Here is a 22,145-nt window from a genome sequence, read left to right on the forward strand (position 1 = left end):
AGAAAGTTTGAAAACTACTCCAGCACCCACTCTAGTGTTAGGTACATCAAAAATGATGTCACACCAATCATTTTCCTGAAGAAATTACATATATTCTCAGTGAACAGTTCAGGTAGGAAGTAGTTACATGGAATTGGATCCATGATGAGTTCACAACATATCTTTTGTTTTGAGAAACTTGCTTATGAAAGTTAAAACCATTACAGTTTTAATGTATTATAAGAAAATAACTGCAGATGCTGGTACAAATCGAAGGTATTCATTCACAAAATGCTGGAGTAACTCAGCAGGTCAGGCAGCATCTCGGGAGAGAAGGAATGGGCGACGTTTCGGGTCGAGACCCTTCTTCAGTATGAACTGTTCACTGAGAATATATGTCATTTCTTCAGGAAAATGATTGGTGTGACATCATTTTTGATGTACCTAACACTAGAGTGGGTGCTGGAGTAGTTTTCAAACTTTCTTAAGTTCATGAATGACAGGAGCAGAATTAGGCCATTCTGCCCATCGTCTACTCCACCATTCAATCAAGGCTGATGTATTGTTGGGTGGAAGATTAGAAAGTTAGTTTTTGTTGGTTATTATCCCCCTTACCCAGCATAGATGTTAAATATAAATCCTCCCTTGTGGATTAGTCTGTTTGTTAACCAAGCAAATAATATCGAAAAGTTGCATAATTCTCATAATATCACTATTAACTTTATTTTCTCTTTTCAAATAGCGTCTTTTAAATGACATTACCAACAAAGAACCAGAGCTGACAAAAACAATCCACAGTGCACACCAGTATCAACAGGTTGCCACGGTAAGAAATTAGCTGGCAAGATACTGGTCGAGTAAGCAGAGAACTGTCAACTAGCCTGGGATACACACTAGATGCTGGATTAACTCAGTGGGTCTGGAGAAAAGGAATAGGTGATGTTTTGGGTCGAGACCCTTCTTCAGACAGAGTCAGGGAAAGGTCTCCTCCACTGTCAGAGTGAGGTCAAATGCAAATTGATCTCATATTTTACAACCCAGTGGTTGATTTCTCTAACTTCGTAACCCCTGCATCCCCTCTCTCTCCATCTCTCCCCCACTCAAGTCGTACCAGCTAATTGTCGAGTCTCATTGTCTGTACACATTCTCACCTAACAAACAGCAAACAAAGGCCTGTCTCCTTTATCATCATTACTTTTTTGCATATCTTTCCTTCATTAGTTCTATATCTCACTACATCACCGTCTATATCCCTCGTTTCCCTTTCCCCTGACTGAAGAAGGGTCTCATAAGGGGCAGGGGGATGGGAGAGCAGTTTCTGGAGAGTTTAAAGGAGCAAAGGATATGGGACCTTGGTGGAGCAAATGCTGAACCATCAGGATTTCCAAACAATTGGATAGAATATAATGGTTTGACTATATAAGAAAGAATATCTTCACTTTTTTTCCCCATTTTCTACCTTTGTTTCTCTCCATGGTCTGAACACAGGATTATGAACTTGAAGCAGAGATGTTCAGATCGCAGCTACAACCAGACAGTACACAAGCCTCCTTCAAAAAACCAAAGGTCACTTCGCCGGCTGACAAAGTTAAAGATGAGGTAATTAATTTATAACATTACCTGTGCAATGAAAATACGAAGCAGAGGCAGACTTCATTCTAACAACTAGAGACGGAGACAGAGCAATTTAGCTTGGGCAAAGAAGTTGGGCGGCATGGTGGCACAACAGTAGAGTTACTGCCTTACAGCGCCAAAGACCGGGACTCAATCCTGACTATGGGTGCTGATTGTACGGAGTTTGCACATTCTGGAATACTAAAGTAATGCTTTAAGTGTTGCCAGGATTTCTGGGCCTGAGCTATAGGGAGAGGTTGGGCAGGTGAGGAGTTTATTCCTTAGAGTGCAGGAGGCTGAAGGGTGATCAAAAAGAGGCATATAAGAACCTTATAGAGGGGAATAGATAGGGTGAATGCACAGCATCTTTTACCCAGACTAGGGAAAATCAAGATTGGAAGACATAAGTTTTGTGAGAGAGGAAAGATTTAATAGGAACCTGAGGGGCAACTTTTTCACATTGAAGTCTGTGGGTATATGGAATGAGCTGCCAGAGGAGGTAGTTGAGGCAGGTACAATAACAACATTTAAAAGACATTTGGACAGGTACGCGAATAGGAAAGGTTTAGTGGGATATGGGCCAAATGCAGCAGGTGGGACTAGCGTAGATACGGCATCTTGATTGGTATGAGCAAGTTGGGCTGAAGGGCCTGCTTCCATGCTGTAGGGCTCTATATAATAATGTGAAGAGTGTCCAGTTCTGCTTATCAGTTGGAGGCGTGTTTATCTGGGCCTGTTTTATCAGGCACAGTTTGTGTAAATAGTGCAATTAGCCATTACGATCAGCAAAAAAATTCTGTAGATTGGTACAATGATGTGAATCTCAAGGATCTCTGTGAAGAAATTTTGTAATACCTTTGACACTTTTCACTATCAAGATGTATTGCCAATATTCCAAGACATTTGTTTGTTCGGAATGGATTATTATAACAGGTTTGCATAGTTCCATTTAGAAATTAGTTCTGTTTACTAAAATGCAATTGAATTTTGGAAGTGGAGTACAACCTACAGTTCCGATTATGTTGTGTATTTAACTTGAATGTCTAAGAACTAATTTCTGCCCCAGTTGATATAAATATATTAAACAATAATAAGAACTAATTTCTGCCCCAGTTGATATAAATATATTATACAATAATAACAGTTAGAAATCTGACAACCCTTATTCTAGATTGAAAATTGCATCCTTCAACATAGCTGTGCAATTCTATAAGGCTTTGGATAGGTCCCATTTGGAGTATTACGTGCATTTCTGGTTGCCCCAATACAGGAAGGATGTGAAGGTTATGGAGAGGGTGCAGAGGTGGTTTAGCAGACCAATGCGTTTCAGCAACAAGGTTGGAACATCGGGGGTTGAGGGGTGACTTGATAGAAGTATAACAACTTATGAGAGGCAGTCAGAATGTTTTTCACAGGGTGGATATATCCAACACTAGAAGGCATAGGTGAGAGGGGAAAGTTTGAATGGGGATGTGCAGGACAAGTTTTGCTTTACACAGAGTCTGGAATTGCCTGGGGTGATGGTGGAAGCAGATGTGGTAGTGGTGCTTAAGAGGCTTTTAGATGGGCATATGGACATTAAAAGAATAGAGGGATGTGGATCATGTTCATGCAGAAGAGATCAGTTTCGCTCGACACAATGTTCAGCATAAACATAGTGGGCCAAAGGGCACATTCCTCTGCTGTACTGTTCTATGTATTAAAATGACTAAATATCTGGAATGTAGACACAACATTCTGCACCTGACTCTTTACAATTGTTTTTGTTGTCTTTTCTCAGGAAATTGCTTTAGCCACTAAGTTCGCAACAGCGAATATTGTCGCGAAACAACGGATAGCCCATTTAGACTTTGCACAAAGCATGATAAACCAGGTAAAAAATCAGTCTTGCTTTTTTGCTTATACAATTAAAAGAATAATGTAAAAAGAAAACATTGGATAAACATTGAGCTAAACTCCACAACTTCTATCATGCATCAAATATTGAAATGGAAGTAAGGCTGAAAATTAACCAAGTATTTACCATACAATATTTTCACCATAATTCATCAATCAATAGAAATGGTGAGTAATATTTGCTCAAATAGATTTCTGTAAATGCTCCACAGATTAGGCGGCTCAAAGGGGAGGGACGTGGGGATAACATTTAAGTTTATGACCACTGTGAAGAGGTCATTAACTTGAACTGTTAACTCCATTTCTCTCTCCATGGATGCTGCCTGACACAGACATTTCCAGCATTTTCTACTTTGACCTTACTTTTCCACCTTCTGAATTTTTTAGTCTTTGAGTAATAATTGACCAAATGGTTCATTTGGCGATGTCATAAAATATGCCTCAAGTCTATTAGATGGAGTTTAATCAAAGATACATATCACCATCTTGCCTGTAAAACAAATTGGCTGATCTTTCTTTTCCAATACAGCAACCAGAAGTGCAAATGATCCAGCAAAGTGTTCAGTCACAAAACTATGCAGCAGCGCCTGGAATAACCAACCAGATGGGCAGAAAACTCAACAATGACACGAAGCACAGGGAAGAAGTAGAGAAAGAAATCAGGGAAGTAAAGGACAAAATTTCAACCCTGAAGAGTCAGCAGCTCAAAGGCTCTTTGGTCAAGAAAGAGGTTGTCAAAAAGGTCGCTGACCCCCAACTGGATGACGAACTGCATCGGGTTCAGACATCTTTAGCAGCTGAGCAGTTGCAGAACAAAACTCTAGGCAATGAACTGGAGGTCTTGCAGCGTATGTTGCTTTCTCTGGAGAAACTGCAGAAGGACCCTGCACAGCAATATGTGGTCAAAGAGGTCCTTCGAATTGAACAAGACAAGGATCAAGAAAATGAGATACTGAGACTCAAGGAGGAGCTTGAAGAGATCAAAAGACAAAAATCAGCCAAGGACAATGACATCATCCTGCTTCAGAAACGTCTCCTCATTTTAACTGAAGAGAAGAACAGGGAACATGAAAAAATCACAGAACAAGTGGTATTCAAGTTAAAGAAAGATCCTGAAATGGAAGCAGAGTTTAACCGTCTGCAGGACCAGAAACAAGATGAAAGTCTCTTGCGGCGGCAGAAAGAGGAGGAGCTCAAGGTCCTACAAGAAAAGCTGAAGCAGCTGGAGAGAGAAAAAACTAAGGAGGAGGAGAAAGTGACAGTGAAGGAAGTAATCAAGTTGGAGAAAGATACAAATCTGGAGACGGAGGTTACGGATCTCCGCCGTCGACATGAGAAAGAGATGACCATAAAGCTCTCGTATGATCAAGATATTTTTGAGCTTGAAAAACGCAGCAAAATGCTTGAAGAAGAAAAGTCCAAACCAGTTGTCCAGGAAAAGTTGCGTGAAATTGTCAGGCCTGATCCCAATGCTGAAGCCCAGGTAGTTAACCTGAGGTCTGACCTCCTTGACCAAGAGCGAATATACAATCAAGTCAATCTGCAGCTGAGGGGCATCTCTGATGAAATCGCACTCCTAAAAGATAGGGGCCCAAAAATTGAAATAAAAGACAATATTAAAGAAGTCATAAGGTACAAACCAGATCCTGAAACTGAGCAAGAGTTGGAGAGATTAAGGGATGAGGTACTGGATAAATCACGACATTTGGATAGATGCAAAGTTGAGATAGATCAGCTGGAAAAAGAGATTGAGATGCTGAGAAATAGTAAGCCTCAGGTTCAAATAAAAGAAGTTATCAATGAGGTCACTCAGTACAGAGAAAACCAACAAACTAAACAGGAGTTGGCAAACCTCAAAGCCAAGCTAGCAGAAGAACAGAAGAAACAACTGGAGCAAGAAAATGAGCGATTAATACATGAAAAGAACATCCATCTGAAGAAGAAGGATCTGGCTACAGTGAGAGAAAAAGTGGTGCAGCAGGAGGTTGTGAAGGTGGAGGAAGATCCACTATTAAAGGAAGAATGCGGTTCAATGGCAAATGAGATTGAGCGAGAGAAAAAGCAGAAGGAAAATTTGAAAGCCCAGATCCATACATTGCAACGCCGAAAAACTGACTTGGAAGAGCAGTTGGTGGAACTTGAAGCAGAGAGAGAGGCTCGACGCAATGCTGAGCAAGAGGTCAAGAGATTAAAAGCAGAGCTCAGTAATATTGAGGACAAAGAAAAGGAGGTAAGAGATAAAGTCACATTGAAACATATCATTTGTCTGCAGCCAGATCCGATGCAAAGAACAGACGTTTCATTGCTTAAACTGAACTTAGAGGATAACAAGTCAACTCGAACTGATCTTGAGAATAACTTTCAGAGCTTGAAGCTCCAACAGATAGAGCTTGAGTCAACGAAAAATAAGGTTAAAAATGTATTTACTGAGAAAATTAAGGTAGAACGAGACCCTGAGACAGAATTAGAAGTTCAACGTCTTCGGGAAAATTTGAAAGATGAAGGAAAAGTAAAGGAAAACCTGCAGAATGAGCTTGACCACTTGAAAGCAAAGCTATCGGACGTCACGTTCAATGACAGGAAGACATTGAAAGACGTGGAACATCTGAGAGAGGAGAACAGCCACTTGCAGAAGGAAATCCAAAGTCTGCTAAATGAAAAACAAAGACTACATTCTGACATTGAGATAACCATTCGACAAACTAAAGAAGTCCAGTCAGAAAAGTCACCATCAGCTGCTGGCAAGATGGATCTTACGGAATCTCGATTCACATCTCTACAGAAGGAGTTGGATGATCTAAGGAAATCGACCACATCCAAAGAAGCTGAGATTGAAAAGTTGGAAAAGGAATTAGCTGCTCTGAAAATAAAGAGAGAACAGAGGGAGAACAGTTTACGCCGGCACATTATAGTAATTGATCCAGATAATGGCAAAGAAATGACTCCACGGGAAGCCTATAAAATTGGTCTCATCGACTACGACATGTACATCAACCTTGAAAACCAGGAATGTGACTGGGAGGAGATAACAGTAAAAAGTCCTTCAGGTACTTCCACCATCCTCCATGACCGGAAATCAGGAGATAAGTATGCTATCAGTGATGCTCTGAAGAACGGCAAGATTACCGAGAAACAGTATAAGCAGTTCCTGGACAAGCAAATTTCAATCCAAGAATTTGCTGTCTTGGTAGCAGGCAAACATGAAATACCACACAATGACGTAGCTAAGGGAGATAAACATCAAAAATTGTCCAGCTCCTTTTCTCCATCCAAAGACAAACTGCAAGCGATTGGAGGCATAATTGATGCAGACACAGAAAAGAAAATCTCCATCCCCAATGCAGCTAACCGAAATTTTATTGACTCAGAGACTGCTCTGAGGCTTCTGGAAGCCCAAGCTGCAACTGGTGGAATCATCTATGTAAAGGATGGCAGTCGATACAACGTAAAGACGGCTGCAGACATTGGCTTGATTGAAAATAGACTTGTGACGAGACTCTCCAGTGCTGAGAGTGCCTACACAGGTATTGAGGATCCTAAAACCAAGGAATTGCTGTCGGCTGTTGAGGCTGCTCAACGTGGCTGGCTTTACTCTGAGGGTGCTGAGTGGTATCTGGAAGCACAGTACTTAACCGGAGGTCTAGTTGACCCTGCCACCTCTGAGAGACTTTCGCTCAAACAGGCAATATCCGCTGGTCTGATAGATGAAGCTAGAGCCAACAGACTCAAAGATGACACCACTTACCCAAAAAACCTGGTGGAACCAATTAGCAAGCATATCATTAATTATAAGGAAGCACTGGATTTATCCATCACTGACCAAGAAACCGGGCTGCTGCTTCTTCCCGTCTCCTCCAAGTCTCCCTGATGTGTTTCTTTCCATCTGAAGATCACAGCACAATTGTCTGCAGCATTCAATTTACCAAGTAACTTGAAAACAGAAGAATATTGTCAAAGAACTCTTGGAAGAAACTAGATGAATTTATTTGGGATGTGGGAGCTACCTGAATTAAAACCAATGTTCATGTAAACTATCTGCTATTACATGATTCATTTTCCTGAATGCTTTGATCTCTTTCTCTAAATTTATTCTCTTTAAACTTTCTTTCACTTCTCTGCAACAATTTTAAACATAGAATCAACATAAATTACCATCTGTCGTAGTTCAAAATTATGAGTAATATTTGCCAATAATGTGACTCTCGTTGCTATTGAAGGTGCTCGCATTCTGCAGGTAAGCTTGGTTGCTTGAAAGTCTTGCTGGCCTGGCTCCAAGTCACAGGCTCCATCTCAGTCCATGAGAAGGCTGCTTCCCAATTCTTGAGAACTGCTTTGCTTTGGTGGTTGGAGAGGCATCCGTCATTTGCTGGGCCCAGCTTCATCTGCAAGCCAAACTTCAACAAAAATCAAGTAACAAACAACTTGACTTTGCAGCTCCAAAAGGATCTGCTTATCTTGCAGACAATGATTGAAGCTGTTGAAAGTCTTTTGGTTCTCCGCCGGCTGCTGCTGAGGCGGCTGCTGCTGAGGCGGCTGCTGCTGAGGCGGCTGCTGCTGAGGCGGCTGCTGCTGAGGCGGCTGCTGCTGAGGCGGCTGCTGCTGAGGCGGCTGCTGCTGAGGCGGCTGCTGCTGAGGCGGCTGCTGCTGAGGCGGCTGCTGCTGAGGCGGCTGCTGCTGAGGCGGCTGCTGCTGAGGCGGCTGCTGCTGAGGCGGCTGCTGCTGAGGCGGCTGCTGCTGAGGCGGCTGCTGCTGAGGCGGCTGCTGCTGAGGCGGCTGCTGCTGAGGCGGCTGCTGCTGAGGCGGCTGCTGCTGAGGCGGCTGCTGCTGAGGCGGCTGCTGCTGAGGCGGCTGCTGCTGAGGCGGCTGCTGCTGAGGCTTCTTTTTTGTTATGGATGGGGCACAAGGTCCATAATTGGCCCAGCCTACCAGAATTTAAAAGCTCATGATAGGATAAAGGCATGTGTATATTCCAACTCCCCACTGGCTAAATATCAAGCCTTTCACCCTTTCCCTAGAATGATAGTTGCTTTTGCAGTGTGTAAACTAAGCAAGTGCAGAAATAAAGCTTCAAATGCTCCATGGCATAGAAACCTCTTTTAAAAAAAACATGGCTGGAGTAGTATTAATACATTTTCAACATAGATTTGCATTTGTCAATAGTGAATTGCAGAGTTTAAATCTATTTCTCTTCCAAAATGACAAGTCTCCAAGGCACAATTGCCAAATGAAGAAAAAAGCGAGCAAATGTATTCATTCTGTTTTAGGAATCAATGTTGTACGAGGTGGAACAAATTTATTCCAAAAATTGCATTTGACTGGAAGGTCCCAAATCCTAATTTTTCTTTCTATAGTAGGGAAAACTTTGGGCTAACAACGCTTAAAAATAAACTCTTTTACAGCGAACTCGTTTCAAGCAATATTGTAATCATTTTTATAAAATCAAGTTTGGGTGATTTCTCTTTTAACAAAATGGAACTGTATTCACTAAAATAATTCATAACTGCATGAATTCATTACAGTTAGTATATTTCTTAGCTTTGACTATTTACATTTGTGGCATCTTTTCATGGATTAGAATAAATTTCAAGGATATGTTTATATTAGAGAAATTAAAAAAAATGGTCATTATAAAATGAGTCCTTCATTTTCTTTGCTAAAAATGATAATTATTGATTAACAAAGAACCAGAAATTCCAACTTTCATTGTGCGAGCTTTTCTTCCCCTGTGCACACACGCCTTGCACAAGGAATGCTGGTTGTGGCACAGTTTACAATTCATGTTGGTGGCTGCTCTTGCAACAGGCAGTATCAATCGTCTTTTCACTGTAATGTGCTTGTGCTCGTAAGAATGGGTGTGGGCCTTGAATGGAAGAGACTAAAGCCAGTCACACGTTGTGAACTCAAGAAAAAGCTTTATTAAACAAAAAGAAATCCAAAACAATAGCAGTGTTGTTGAGCCCAGAGTAACTGCGGGCCGCTGCAGCTGGGCACCCTCCTGAACTCCTCGCTGCCGTCCCCAGTCACGGGCCTCTTACCACATGATGAACGAGGGTTTGATTAACCAGTGGCCCGGCCACCAGATGGCACCACAAGGCTAGCTCTGCCTCAACCTGAATAGTTGTTTCAGCATTAGTTACAGGGGCCAAAGATGCCTTAAGAATGTACCTAACATCCAGGAAAACAAAGTCTATAATCATTGAAGATGTTGTGCATGGTACAGGTAGGACCTATTAATTGGGAAGGGAATACCCCCACCAGTCCTAGTTCCACATGTCCATCTTTGCAGTTACAAAGAGGTGTAAGTTCTGCTTCTCACGCAGTCTGATGCAGCTGCAAATACTATAATTTCCATGGATTTGTAGGAGAAATGCAAGACGTGGTCTGGAAGAATAGATGATATCTGTGGGACACAGCATGAGAATGCTATAGACAATAGGTGCAGGGGTAGGCTATTCGGCCCTTCGAGCCCCTGCCTTCTCCCCTGACTCCGCTATCCTTAAGAGCTCTAGCTCTCTCTTGAATGCATTCAGAGAAATGGCCTCCACTGCCTTCTGAGGCAGACAATTCCACAGATTTACAACTCTGAGTGAAAACGTTTTTTCCTCATCTCCGTTCTAAATGGCCTACCCTTTTTTTTTTTTAAACTGTGGCCCCTGGTTCTGGACTCCCCCAACATTGGGAACATGTTTTCTGCCTCTAACGTGTCCAACTCCTTAATAATCTTATACGTTTCGATAAGATTGTGTGGAACACTTCGATAATGTTGTGTGGAAATTCTCCACTATGGCCTGGCAAAATAAAATTAGGCTTCAACATTCAGTTAAAGCTTTTGAGACTTGCATTCCATAGCAATGTGGGTGCAAATTAACATTAGGTTTGAAGTTTAATCAGCACATGAAATTGGATTCCCATTTTCATTGAACATTGCAATTTCCCTGACAGTCATTTCAAGTCACTCACTTTTTAAAAAGTATAGTATTTGATGCAACAACTTTGTCTCCTTGTAGAATACAAAACTGATGTTTCAGGATAGGGTTCTTCTTCAGGCTCCAGAGTCTGAAGAAGGTCCTGATCTGAAACATCACCTATCCAAGTCCTCCAGAGATGGTGGACAGCTGGCCAAAGTGGCTGGCCTCCAGCAGGCAGGCTAATGACACTGCCAGTGTGCCCATTTGGAAGTAGAATGCATCCATTTGCTGGTGAAGAAGACTGTAGGGCTTGCTAGTGGGAAGAATATTAGGACCTCAATCTCAATGCTTGTCCAGAGACATGGTCCTGGTTTTGTCTTCTATCCACACGACAAAGCAGTGTGTTGATGATTGTACAATGTTCAATTCACTTTGTAAGTTCTCAGTAAATGAAGCAGCCTATGCCTGCCTGCAAGAAGACCTGGAAACCATCAAGGATGGACTGGGCTGATATGATGCACAAATTGATAAATGCCAGTCATCTTTGAGAAGAGTCTAATCCCCTTTCATTGACTGCAATCATATTACCATCACTGAATCTCTCCCCATCAATATCATGGATGATATTATTGATCAGAATATCAACAGGACATACCACATAAATTCTAAGTCAAGAATAGGTCAGTGTGGATCCTGCAATGAATCACCTTGCTTATGACATACCAAAGCTTTTCCACTCCTACATGGTGCAAGATTGAGATGAATGAATGATTGCAGGCTCGACACTCAAGCAACTCAACAATATCCAGCTGACTGGCATCCTAAACTTCCTCCATTACCAGCACTGAATATCTCCAGTGAATACTATAGATAAAACGCACTTGCTACTTGCCATCTCTACTCCAAAGGCATCATGGAAATTTGCTATATCTATTGCCAAGAACAGTCAGCAGATGCATGTGAACAACACCACCTGATATTCCAAACCCATCATCACTTGGTTTGACTTTTAGATCTTTACCCATTGGTCTTTAGAAGCCTCACCTGAATATCTGCAGTTGTTCAAGAAAGCAAACCTCCGGGAAATTAGCAATATGCATTAAATTCCAGCTTTCCCCATAAAGACAATTGCTGTAATTGAGAAAAAAAAGAGGGCACCAACCAAAAACATCACCTATCCATGTTCTCCAGAGCTGCAGCTTGACCCACTGAGTTACTCCAGCACTGTGTCTTTTATGTAAACCAGCACCTGCAGTTACATGTCTCTACTTAAAAAAGATATTTTCAGGTTGGCAAAGTATAGCTAGCAGGTACCATAAAGAACACTGCTAGGGGTTTCATCCATTTTCAATCTATACTCAAAATGAGAAAATATAGCAAGAAATGTACTCTGGTTTGTAATCGGGATTAAAAAATTGGATGGGAATGTAAGCAGCAGGTCTGCAAAGTGATATTTCATAAGTGATAGGAGCAGAATTAGGCCATTCGGCCCATCAGGTCTACTCCACCATTCAATCATAGCTGATCTATCTTCCCCTCTCAACCTCATTCTCCTGTCTTCTCCCCATAACCCCTGACATCCGTACTAATCATGAATCTATCTCTGCCTTAAAAATATCCATTGACTTGGCCTCCACAGCCTTCTGTGGTAATGAATTCTAGATTCTCCACCCACTGACAAGAAATTCCTCATCACCTTCCTAAAGGAATATCCTTTAATTCTGAGGCTAGGACCTCTGATCCCAGACTCTCCCACTAGTGGAAACATCCTCTCCCCATCCATATTTGCAATGTTGGCAGATAAATTGAATAGGCAATTAGGTAGCAGATGGAGCAAAAATGTGGCGAGCAGGATAAGGAGAAATTATTGTCAGTATTCAGTAGTATCAGTATATCCTTACGAGCTGGAGCACGTTAATCTGCTGGTAAAATAAGGGCAGCATTTAGCAGTTAACCTTTATAGTAAGTGTGAGGAGACAGAACAATAAGGTGTTGCTGTTTAATAAGGTGATATCGTGGAGTTCACTAAATGTGGGAGAGTTGTCCCGTGATGAAAGATTAAATAATATGAGCTTAAGAACACATTAGGACCAGTTGCTACTTCAAACTTGCTTTGGTATTCATCAAGATCACTGCTAATTTTTTTAAAATTCAAGAGCAATTTACAGCACAATCGCAATATCTGTGAGTCACCTAATATCTATTTCTCCCTTTTGAGCAAACTTAATGCGAGGGAAGTCCAGAGATACACCACCCTATGCAGGAAGCTTTGACAATGTTTATTGTCACCTCCTTTAGGATTTGGGATGCAAATCATCTTGTCCTTGGGATTTATCAGGTTTTCTTGTCACAAACTTAATCTGGTGCTACTTCTCCAGGCAGATATCCTTTGTGGCAGAACAAAATGATATCTCAGTGCAATAGGCAAAATTGGCAGAGTAGATAGGAGGCTGTATCCCTCGCAGGGGAAACTATAATCTGGGGTCACAGGAAATGCTGAGAGAAATGGATAAAAGACAATTTTCTCCAAAATTTTCTAGTTTATTGACATATCCGTGTGCAACAGAAACAACCAACCCTTTGTCCTGCAGCAAATACACACAACTCTCAAAAATAATATACAATGAAGCACCATCATTCAAAGTAATGTCTATTTTCATTCAAACAAATTGAACTTACTAGCACAATCACAATTTAGAGTTTGAGAATGATTATACAATTTCAAGTAGAGCTAAACTTCATTAACACAAAAATCAGATCCAGCAATTTTCAAGTCCTGAGTTTCTGTAGAACATTTGTCATGCCTGTGAGTCACCCATAGCATTAAATATGACTGAAGCACTCCAGAAATTAAATGCCATTTTGTTAAAAATCTTATGAAAATGTCCAAAACAAGTTTCAAACCATCGGCCCATGACCATGTTCCACAAGCTTACGTCATCTTTATTGAAAAAAATCTTTGGCTTCTCTGCCGACATGGTTCTTTTTAATAAACTAGATTATGCCAAATTTCGAACTGCAGGTGAATTTTTTTTTTAAAGAAACAAATTACTTCCCAAATCCTGTATTTTATTTTGCATTTTAAAAAAAGTGTTGTACAAGGATTAAGAATACATGAAACCTCTGCTCACACTTCCCATGTTCTGCATTAGAAGGAAAGGCACTGCAATTGTATGACCAGCATCTGCTACAATACTGTCTATACTTGTATTACTAAACAAATTATATTTGACAGGGATTTTACAAGACAGACCATGAAACCGCATTTAGTCCTAGGTTCCCAATAAAATGAGAAGCTCCAAGGGGTACTTGAGATTAATAGCTTTTTAAAAAACTATTATGCACCAGACCATTGTGATCAGTGGTAGTCACTAACAAGTTGCTATTTAGGTGGCTAACTCAGCTGGTTTCGAATGCAAACTATTTAAAATCAGTCTTTTTCTCATCTATCTCTAAATAACTTGTTACGGTTCATAGATTCCATTTTTTGTTGTGCCAGATGCACAGCACACAGAAAAGTGGCTCAAGAGTCTTAGGCCTTGTTAGTGCATCAACACAGCTGAAGAGTACAATGTAAAAATACTCCTTGAAAACAATTCACTGTTACAGGCAATAAATAGTAATTTAACATTTTTTAAAAATTGATCCAATGCACAATGCTGAAAAATCCACTCAAAATGGAACTCGAATTTCCTTGAAACAGATAACTATTAGAGTAGTGGCTGTGTCTATTGGGGCAATACCTTTTTCTATATAGCTTATCTTGAAACTAGCATTGGTCTGTTTACCCTACCTCCATAAAGAGAGTAATTATCCACAAGAAAGATCCAACCTCACACGATCATGTGCCTACGTTTCAGGTAAACAGTGTTCTTTCTGTCAGCACAGATTCCAAGTTGCTGCCTGGACAAATTATAAATGCTTTAATTAAGTCTGCTGCTGAGTACAGGATAACCTATGTAATGAATGAACAAAATATTGAAAGTAAAATTTCTAGCTGCCTTATATCTCTGGAATGCACCACATACAAATTTTGCTCTAATGTCTTTCATTACCATGTCAGTACTAAAAATGTTCTTGCATAGGCATTCAGTGGAAGATACTTTTCAATACACTTTGAATCTAAGCACATTCTAAACCAACTTATCACAAAAAGCTGGAGTAACTCAGCAGGTCAGGCAGCATCTCAGGAGAGAAGGAATGGGTGACGTTTCGGGTCTCGACCCAAAACCTCACCCATTCCTTCTCTCCTGAGATGCTGCCTGACCTGCTGAGTTACTCCAGCATTTTGTGATACCTTCGATTTGTACCAGCATCTGCAGTTATCTTCCTATACATACTTCTAAACCAACTTGATGTCCTCCAGCTATCATTACTCTGCTGCTGTAACAAGTCCTTTCCACCTGTCAGTCTCAAAGGTATTCAATTTCAACCACATTCCCCTTGCCCCAACATTAAAGGGCACAATTAATCATTAGATAAAAGAAAATGCAGAGTTGGCCATTTAGCCTTGCAGCTCGCACAGGTTGGCCATTCCCTTTGATGTCTACTGCGACACCACTGACGATACATCAGCTTCATTCAACTGCTTTGTGCCAGAGGTCATTGCATTTTACGTTGCATGCTGGAAGTCTCCCCGTGGATTTTATTGCCATCTGAATTTGAAGAAAAATACATTCAGCGAGTGTCAATATCTGATTGAAATCAGGAAAATACAAATTCTGCAAATAGAGGTCGAAAACCTTTGGGGGCTAATTAAGATTATAATTTCTTGGAGAAACAGCTCAATCACACCTCCATTATAATTCATTACCTGGCTTCTAAATCAGCTAACATCACTGTTAGATGCAATGCCAATCCACCATCCTCCACCACCCGAAGGTATCACAAAATGCTGGAGTAACTCAGCAGATCAGGCAGCATCTAGGAGAGAGGGAATGGGTGATGTTTTGGGTCGAGACCCTTCTTCAGCCTCTCTCTTTGATGCTACCTGACCCGCTGAGTTACTCCAGCATTTTGTGATACCTATTCCCTCTCTCCTAGATGCTACCTGACCTGCTGAGTTACTCCAGCATTTTGTGATACCCTCTCTCCTAGATGCTACCTGACCTGCTGAGTTACTCCAGCATTTTGCGATACCTTCGATTTGTACCAGCATCTGCAGTTATTTTCCTAAACCACCCAATATTTCTCACATTTTTCCTTTCTCCTCAGCCAATTTCTTGCTCGAGGTACAATTCCATGGGCTATTTTGGCCAATAGTCATTATTTACACTCAAGCTCGAACACTGAATTAGGTAGGGTCGGAAATCAGAACCGAGAAGGATAATCAATTTTCTCTTCCATGCCTCAAGATTATAGTAATTCTGCTTACACTCCACATGATGTTCAGCATGTCTATTACTTGCCATATGAAGTGAAATAAGGCTTCATCTCGAATAGAAAATGCAAGATTTCAAATTAATCTCTCAATTATTCAAATCGACTTCAAAATGTTATGGATAAGAAACATTTACAAGTCAGTTCTTGCCACAAAGTTAATTTAAAAGAATTCAGTACTCTTAATAGCTCATCGTACAACTATTGAAGCTAATATTCTTACTAACAGAGGTGAGGCGGATTGAGAAAGCAACTTCAGGATGCAAAGTCCGAAGTTTCACATATGTAGATCAAGAGGAAGAGGAATATGCAAACCAGAGATCGGTATCGAATACCGATTGCTCGAGTAGTGCTGACTGAGAAGATTTGGAAGGCAATGGGAAGAGGGCAGGTCTGTGAGACTAATTGACTGCTCTCTCAGCGAGCATGGAATTGTTAGGTGAAAGTCCTCCTTCTCTGCTGTAACCTTCTCTGTGGTTGTGCAAGTGGTGGATGGGTGAAGCTTTATCCTTCAAATTGAGCAACTCTAATTACCCCGTAGCCATAGGTCTAAGTTCCTCGAAAATTAACTCAATTTATATTTCTCAGAAGTTCAACCCATGAATGTCACTAAAAAATTATGTATGTGACCAATGTTCGACCGAAGAGTTGGATCAAATAGCGATTTGCAGTAATCCAACAGTCAGACTTTTTCAGGTCACATTACTCTACTCAAGATACTTGCTGATTTACAAACAGAAGTGCAAGATGCACCGTATCAAACTTCAATGCAAATTAGATCTAACCCACAAATAGTGGGCAGTGTGCTAATCATGCACATTAATTGATAAATGAATAATGTATTCTAAAGTTTGGGCCAATAAATAGCTCAGATAATAATTAATTCATTAATAGGAATAATAATTGATGATTTATTCTAAAGTTTGGACTAAATAATGGCTCAGATAGCAGTTACATTGGTGCTCCAGTTCCTCAATCGGTTATTTATCAAATATGTTGTTTAATGTGATAGGAACACCAGTCCAAAGTTTACAATAATAAAATGAATATATTTATAATGCTGGTGGTACAAATTTACCATGTTTTATTGCAAGCATTAGCAAAATACTGCTCTCAGATTCAGTACGTAAAAGAGACACAAGTCACATGCTACATTACCTTGGAGAGACTGCTGTATGTGGGTGGGCAACACTGCATGTGGAAGCTGCACTGCTTGGTGTGGGGTAGAGTGTAAGCCAGCAAAAATACCTAGAGGAAGGGCAGAGAGAAAAGCCAGTTGGTGAGAATGGAAAGCCACATCACTGAACACTACAGCATGCAGCTTATTGATTGTTTTTAGCAGCCACCTGCCATAATACAAAAATCAGCTTAAAAGAAGTAAAAGCAAAGACATGCCACCCACTGTGCACAGTGTATCAATGGCACAATTGAGAAGCAAATCAAAATCAGATAGGAAGCAAAGGACATTCAACCATTACATATTTAATTTTTAAGCATTTTTCATAGCTCCCCAATGCATTTCGACACAGGATTTTCAGAGAATTTATGATCATTTCGTACAGTAGTGTAATGTCAAACCTTTACTTCTTCTCAGATGCCAGCCACTTTATTGGCGAAGATATTTCATTTAGCCACCAGCCCCATCACTTGTCAACATACTCAAAACATAGCGCAAAACCAATTTTATTTCTGTGGATCTCTGGATGCATGTTTTCAGGGTTCTCAGAACCATCACCAGCAACTAGGCAGAGCATATGGAAGGCTACAATACCTTCTATTTGTGCCTTTAAATATCCTAATTGACAGCAAAGATTAATAAGCATGCAAAATAAAGTTTAACCATACTGGCAATTCCTATTTCGACACAGATGCAGAGTTTTAATTTCAATGTACACATGAGCAAAGGCTCACCACAATGCCCACAACAGAGCTGAGGCTGAGATAAATCAGGTGCAGCAAAAGAACATTTTCTGCATAAGGTCTACGCCTGAACCCCCAAAACAAAAATTGTGATAACTGGAAGGTAGAGAGTGGCTGAAAGAAATAAAATACACCACGTCTGCAGTTCTCATATTTTAGCCCTCACTCAAAACACAGCATTCGCCTTTCAGGAATGCCTGTTCTTTAAAGATGAGTCAAGAGAATTAAGAGTGTTTAATTGTCATAAATACCGACAATTCAACAATTACATTTATACCTGCTGCAGCTTTAACAGGCCCATAAATGCAATAAAACACCAATAATAATCAAAATACAATAAATTAACAACTGTAATACCAGGTAATCATAATAGTGCAAGCAAAAAGACAATCCATGGCAGATCATGGCTGTCGAGGTTGGCGTTGAGTACAGTTCTAGAGCCTGAAGGTTGCTGAGAAGTTGTTCTTGAATCTGGTGGTTACGGTTTTTAGGATCCTAAACCACCTTCACCTTTTGCAACCTCACCTCAGTAACAAAATGAGAGGGAGACCAGGATGTTATTTGGCTCCGATTTTAAAGGCAAAATTTGGGCTGCCAAACCAGACAGTGATACAATCAAACAAGTATACTCTCTACAATACACCTGTAGAAATTCAATAGAGTATTCATCGACATATCAAATCTCCTCGATCTTCTAAGGTGATGAGGATTGGAATTTAAGCTTGAGACAATCTGCTCCTGACCAAGAAGGAGGATCTCTCTTCCAAAGCCAGAAAACTGTCAGAATTTACAGCCACTCCAGTATGGCAACAATTCCAGTTGAACCCTTCCTCCCCAGCTTCTCCCAAGAACCCTTCCACTTCACTTATGTCAGGTTGTTCTATCACCCCTTGTTCTTTGACATCATTGACAGTTGTACACGATATTGGCAAGGCCATGTTTGGAGTATTGGGTTCAGTTTTGGTCACACTGTAATAGGGAAGATATTGTTTAGCTAGAAAAGATGCAGACAAGATTTTCGAGTGTGTTGCCAGGACCCGAGGGCCTGGGCTATAAGGAGAGGTTGAGCAGGCTATTCCTTGGAATGCAGGAGGACAAAGGGAGATCTTGGAGGTGTACAAGATCATGCGAGGAATAGGTGGGGCAAATGCACAGAATCTTTTACCCAGAGTAGAAGAAATCAAGAACGAGGACATAGGTTTAAGGTGAAGGGGGATAGATTTAATTAAGACCCAAAGACAGGCAACTTTCTTTTTTAAACACAAAGGATGGTAGGTATTTAGAACGAGCAGCCAGGGCAGGCACTGTCACAATGCTTAAAAAACATTTGGACAGGTACATGGATAGGATAGGTTTAGAGGGATATGGGCCAAACGCAGGCAGGTGGGACTAGTGTAGATGGGGCATGTTGTTTGGCATGGGCAAGTTGACTCAAGGGTCTGTTTCCATGCTGTATGACTATGATGCTCTTCACTAAAGAACACAACATTGTTCTCCCTTAGAGTCATACAAATGTATTTACAGCTATAACGGACCCAAAGATTACTTAGTAGCAATGTAATGTAGGTAATAATCCTCAGGTTACTAATGCCTGACTTACGGGCACCTGCACATCAAAACCCACATTTGCGAGCTTGCCAGGATGGATGGGGAAGGGGATCTTATCGAAACATATAAGATTATTAAGGGGTTGGACACATTAGAGGCAGGAAACATGTTCCCAATGTTGGGGGAGTCCAGAACAAGGGGCCACAGTTTAAGAATATGGGGTAGGCCATTTAGAAGTGAGATGAGGAAAAACGTTTTCAGTCAGAGTTGTGAGTCTGTGGAATTCTCTGCCTCAGAAGGCAATGGAGGCCAATTCTCTGAATGCATTCAAGAGAGAGCTGGATAAAGCTCTTAAGGATAGCAGAGTCAGGGGGTATGGGGAGGAGGCAGGAACGGGGTACTGATTGAGAATGATCAGCCATGATCACATTGAATGGCGGTGCTGGCTCGAAGGGCCGAATGGCCTCCTCCTGCACCTATTGTCTATTGTTTATTGCTGGCTGTTGCTGGGGTGCACGCATCTTTGGCCAGATAGGAATGGGGCATTACCTCCGGGCTTTCATTCCATGCCCCATTGCCACCTCCCACAACTAATCGGGCCTGGGTCAAGCAGCGTAGAGCCATGCAGACTCACTCACTGAGTCAGCCAGTCCCTCTTCCTGTATTGGCAGTCACTCTTCCCGCATCTGCTTGCTCTTCCATCACAGCTGTTTCTGTTCATTTCCAACTTGCTAACAGTTCAGGATACCAACAATTCTCGGGTACAGAATCTGGTCATAATCTGGGGACTGTCTACAGTCGGTTCAGTGAAAAATGTTATAATAAAGTAGGACATGTTAAAAGAAAATGATTTGGAAACAGTAATTTTTTAGCTTGCAGTAACAATAAAAAATGACTGCTCTGGAAAGACCTTTATTTTTGAAAATCATCACATATCAACCCACTCATTCCTGGGATCATTCTTGTAAACCTTCAGGGGACCCGCTTCAACGCCAGCACATCCCTCCTTGGATATGGGGCCCAGAACTGCTCACAATGCACCAAATGCAGTCTGACTAGTGCACCTTCGTATTACATTCCCTGCTTTTATATTCTAGTCCTCGAAGTGAATGTTTTTACCTACATTGCTTGCCTTCTTTACTACCGATTCAACTTGCAAATTAATCTTTTGGGAATCCAGTACCTTTGTGCCTCAGATTTCTGAATCTTCTCCGCATTTAGAACATAGTCTACACCTTTATCTTACTACCAGACTTTGCTACTCTGTATTCCATCTGTTTTTTCATGCCAACCTGTCCAAGTCTTATGCAGACTCCATGCTTCCACTACACTACCTGCTCCTCCAATTTCTACCCTTTGTTCTCTTGAATTTCTGGCACGCTGGTGTCTTTCGCTGTGAAGATTGACACAATAAGAGTATTCAATTCATCTGTCATTTCTTTATTCCCCATTACTACTTCCCCAGCGCCATTTCCCAGTGGTCCAATGTCCATTCCTGTCTCTTTTATTTTTTATACATCTGAAAAAAACTAAATCTACCCTCTTATTTTATTATAAGAAAATAACTGCAGATGTTGGTACAAATCCAAGGTATTTATTCACAAAATGCTGGAGTAACTCAGCAGGTCAGGCAGCATCTCAGGAGAGAAGGAATGGGTGACGTTTTGGGTCGAGACCCTTCTTCAGACTGATGTCAGGGGGGCGGGACAAAGGAAGAATATAGGTGGAGACAGGAAGATAGAGGGAGATCTGGGAAGGAGGGGGGGGGGGGGAAGAGGGACAGAGGAACTATCTAAAGTTGGAGAAGTCGATGTTCATACCACTGGGCTGCAAGCTGCCCAGGCAAAATATGAGGTGCTGTTCCTCCAATTTCCGGTGGGCCTCACTATGGCACTGCAGGAGGTCCATGACAGAAAGGTCAGACTGGGAATGGGAGGGGGAGTTGAAGTGCTCGGCCACCGGGAGATCAGTTTGGCCAACACTGACCGAGCGCAGGTGTTGAGCGAAGCGATCGCCGAGCCTGCGCTTGGTTTCGCCGATGTAAATAAGTTGACATCTAGAGCAGCGGATACAATAGACGAGGTTGGAGGAGGTGCAGGTGAACCTGTCTCACCTGGAAAGACTGTTTGGGTCCTTGGATGGAGTTGAGGGGGGAGGCAAAGGGACAGGTGTTGCATCTCGTGCGGTTGCAGGGGAAAGTGCCCGGGGATGGGGTGGTTTGGGTAGGAAGGGACAAGTGGACCAGGGAGTTGCAATAGACAATAGGTGCAGGAGTAGGCCATTCAGCCCTTCGAGCCAGCACCGCCATTCAATGCGATCATGGCTGATCACTCTCAATCAGTACCCCGTTCCTGCCTTCTCCCATACCCCTCACTCCGCTATCCTTAAGAGCTCTATCCAGCTCTCTCTTGAAAGCATCCAACGAACTGGCCTCCACTGCCTTCTGAGGCAGAGAATTCCACACCTTCACCACTCTCTGACTGAAAAAGTTCTTCCTCATCTCCGTTCTAAATGGCCTACCCCTTATTCTTAAACTGTGGCCCCTTGTTCTGGACTCCCCCAACATTGGGAACATGTTTCCTGCCTCTAATGTGTCCAATCCCCTAATTATCTTATATGTTTCAATAAGATCCCCCCTCATCCTTCTAAATTCCAGTTTATACAAGCCTAATTGCTCCAGCCTTTCAACATACGACAGTCCCGCCATTCCGGGAATTAACCTAGTGAACCTACGCTGCACGCCCTCAATAGCAAGAATATCCTTCCTCAAATTTGGAGACCAAAACTGCACACAGTACTCCAGGTGCGGTCTCACCAGGGCCTGGTACAACTGTAGAAGGACCTCTTTGCTCCTATACTCAACTCCTCTTGTTATGAAGGCCAACATTCCATTGGCTTTCT

The 22,145-nt window shown here is 41.6% G+C and overlaps 2 protein-coding genes across 3 annotated transcripts in view; one reads left to right on the forward strand and one right to left on the reverse strand.

The window, feature by feature from the left end:
• Positions 1-7,986, forward strand: part of ppl (periplakin) — a 58,136-nt gene extending 50,150 nt beyond the window's left edge. Inside the window, exons 20-23 of the mRNA XM_078418221.1 lie at positions 722-805; positions 1,468-1,578; positions 3,374-3,466; positions 4,019-7,986. Of these exons, the coding sequence (XP_078274347.1) occupies positions 722-805; positions 1,468-1,578; positions 3,374-3,466; positions 4,019-7,357 (3,627 nt within the window). The 3' untranslated portion in view covers positions 7,358-7,986. The remainder of the gene's footprint in view (positions 1-721; positions 806-1,467; positions 1,579-3,373; positions 3,467-4,018) is intronic.
• A 6,652-nt stretch (positions 7,987-14,638) lies between these two features.
• LOC144603792 (ubinuclein-1-like) overlaps positions 14,639-22,145 on the reverse strand; it is a 64,120-nt gene continuing 56,613 nt past the window's right edge. For both annotated transcript variants that reach the window (XM_078417496.1, XM_078417495.1), the window contains exons 17-18: positions 16,935-17,024; positions 14,639-15,052 (exon numbers count right to left, since the gene is read on the reverse strand). In XM_078417496.1, coding sequence (XP_078273622.1) covers positions 15,000-15,052; positions 16,935-17,024 — 143 coding nt within the window. In that variant the 3' untranslated portion in view covers positions 14,639-14,999. The remainder of the gene's footprint in view (positions 15,053-16,934; positions 17,025-22,145) is intronic.

Source organism: Rhinoraja longicauda, chromosome 21, assembly GCF_053455715.1.
Source record: "Rhinoraja longicauda isolate Sanriku21f chromosome 21, sRhiLon1.1, whole genome shotgun sequence".
Classification (NCBI taxonomy): Eukaryota; Metazoa; Chordata; class Chondrichthyes; order Rajiformes; family Arhynchobatidae; genus Rhinoraja; species Rhinoraja longicauda.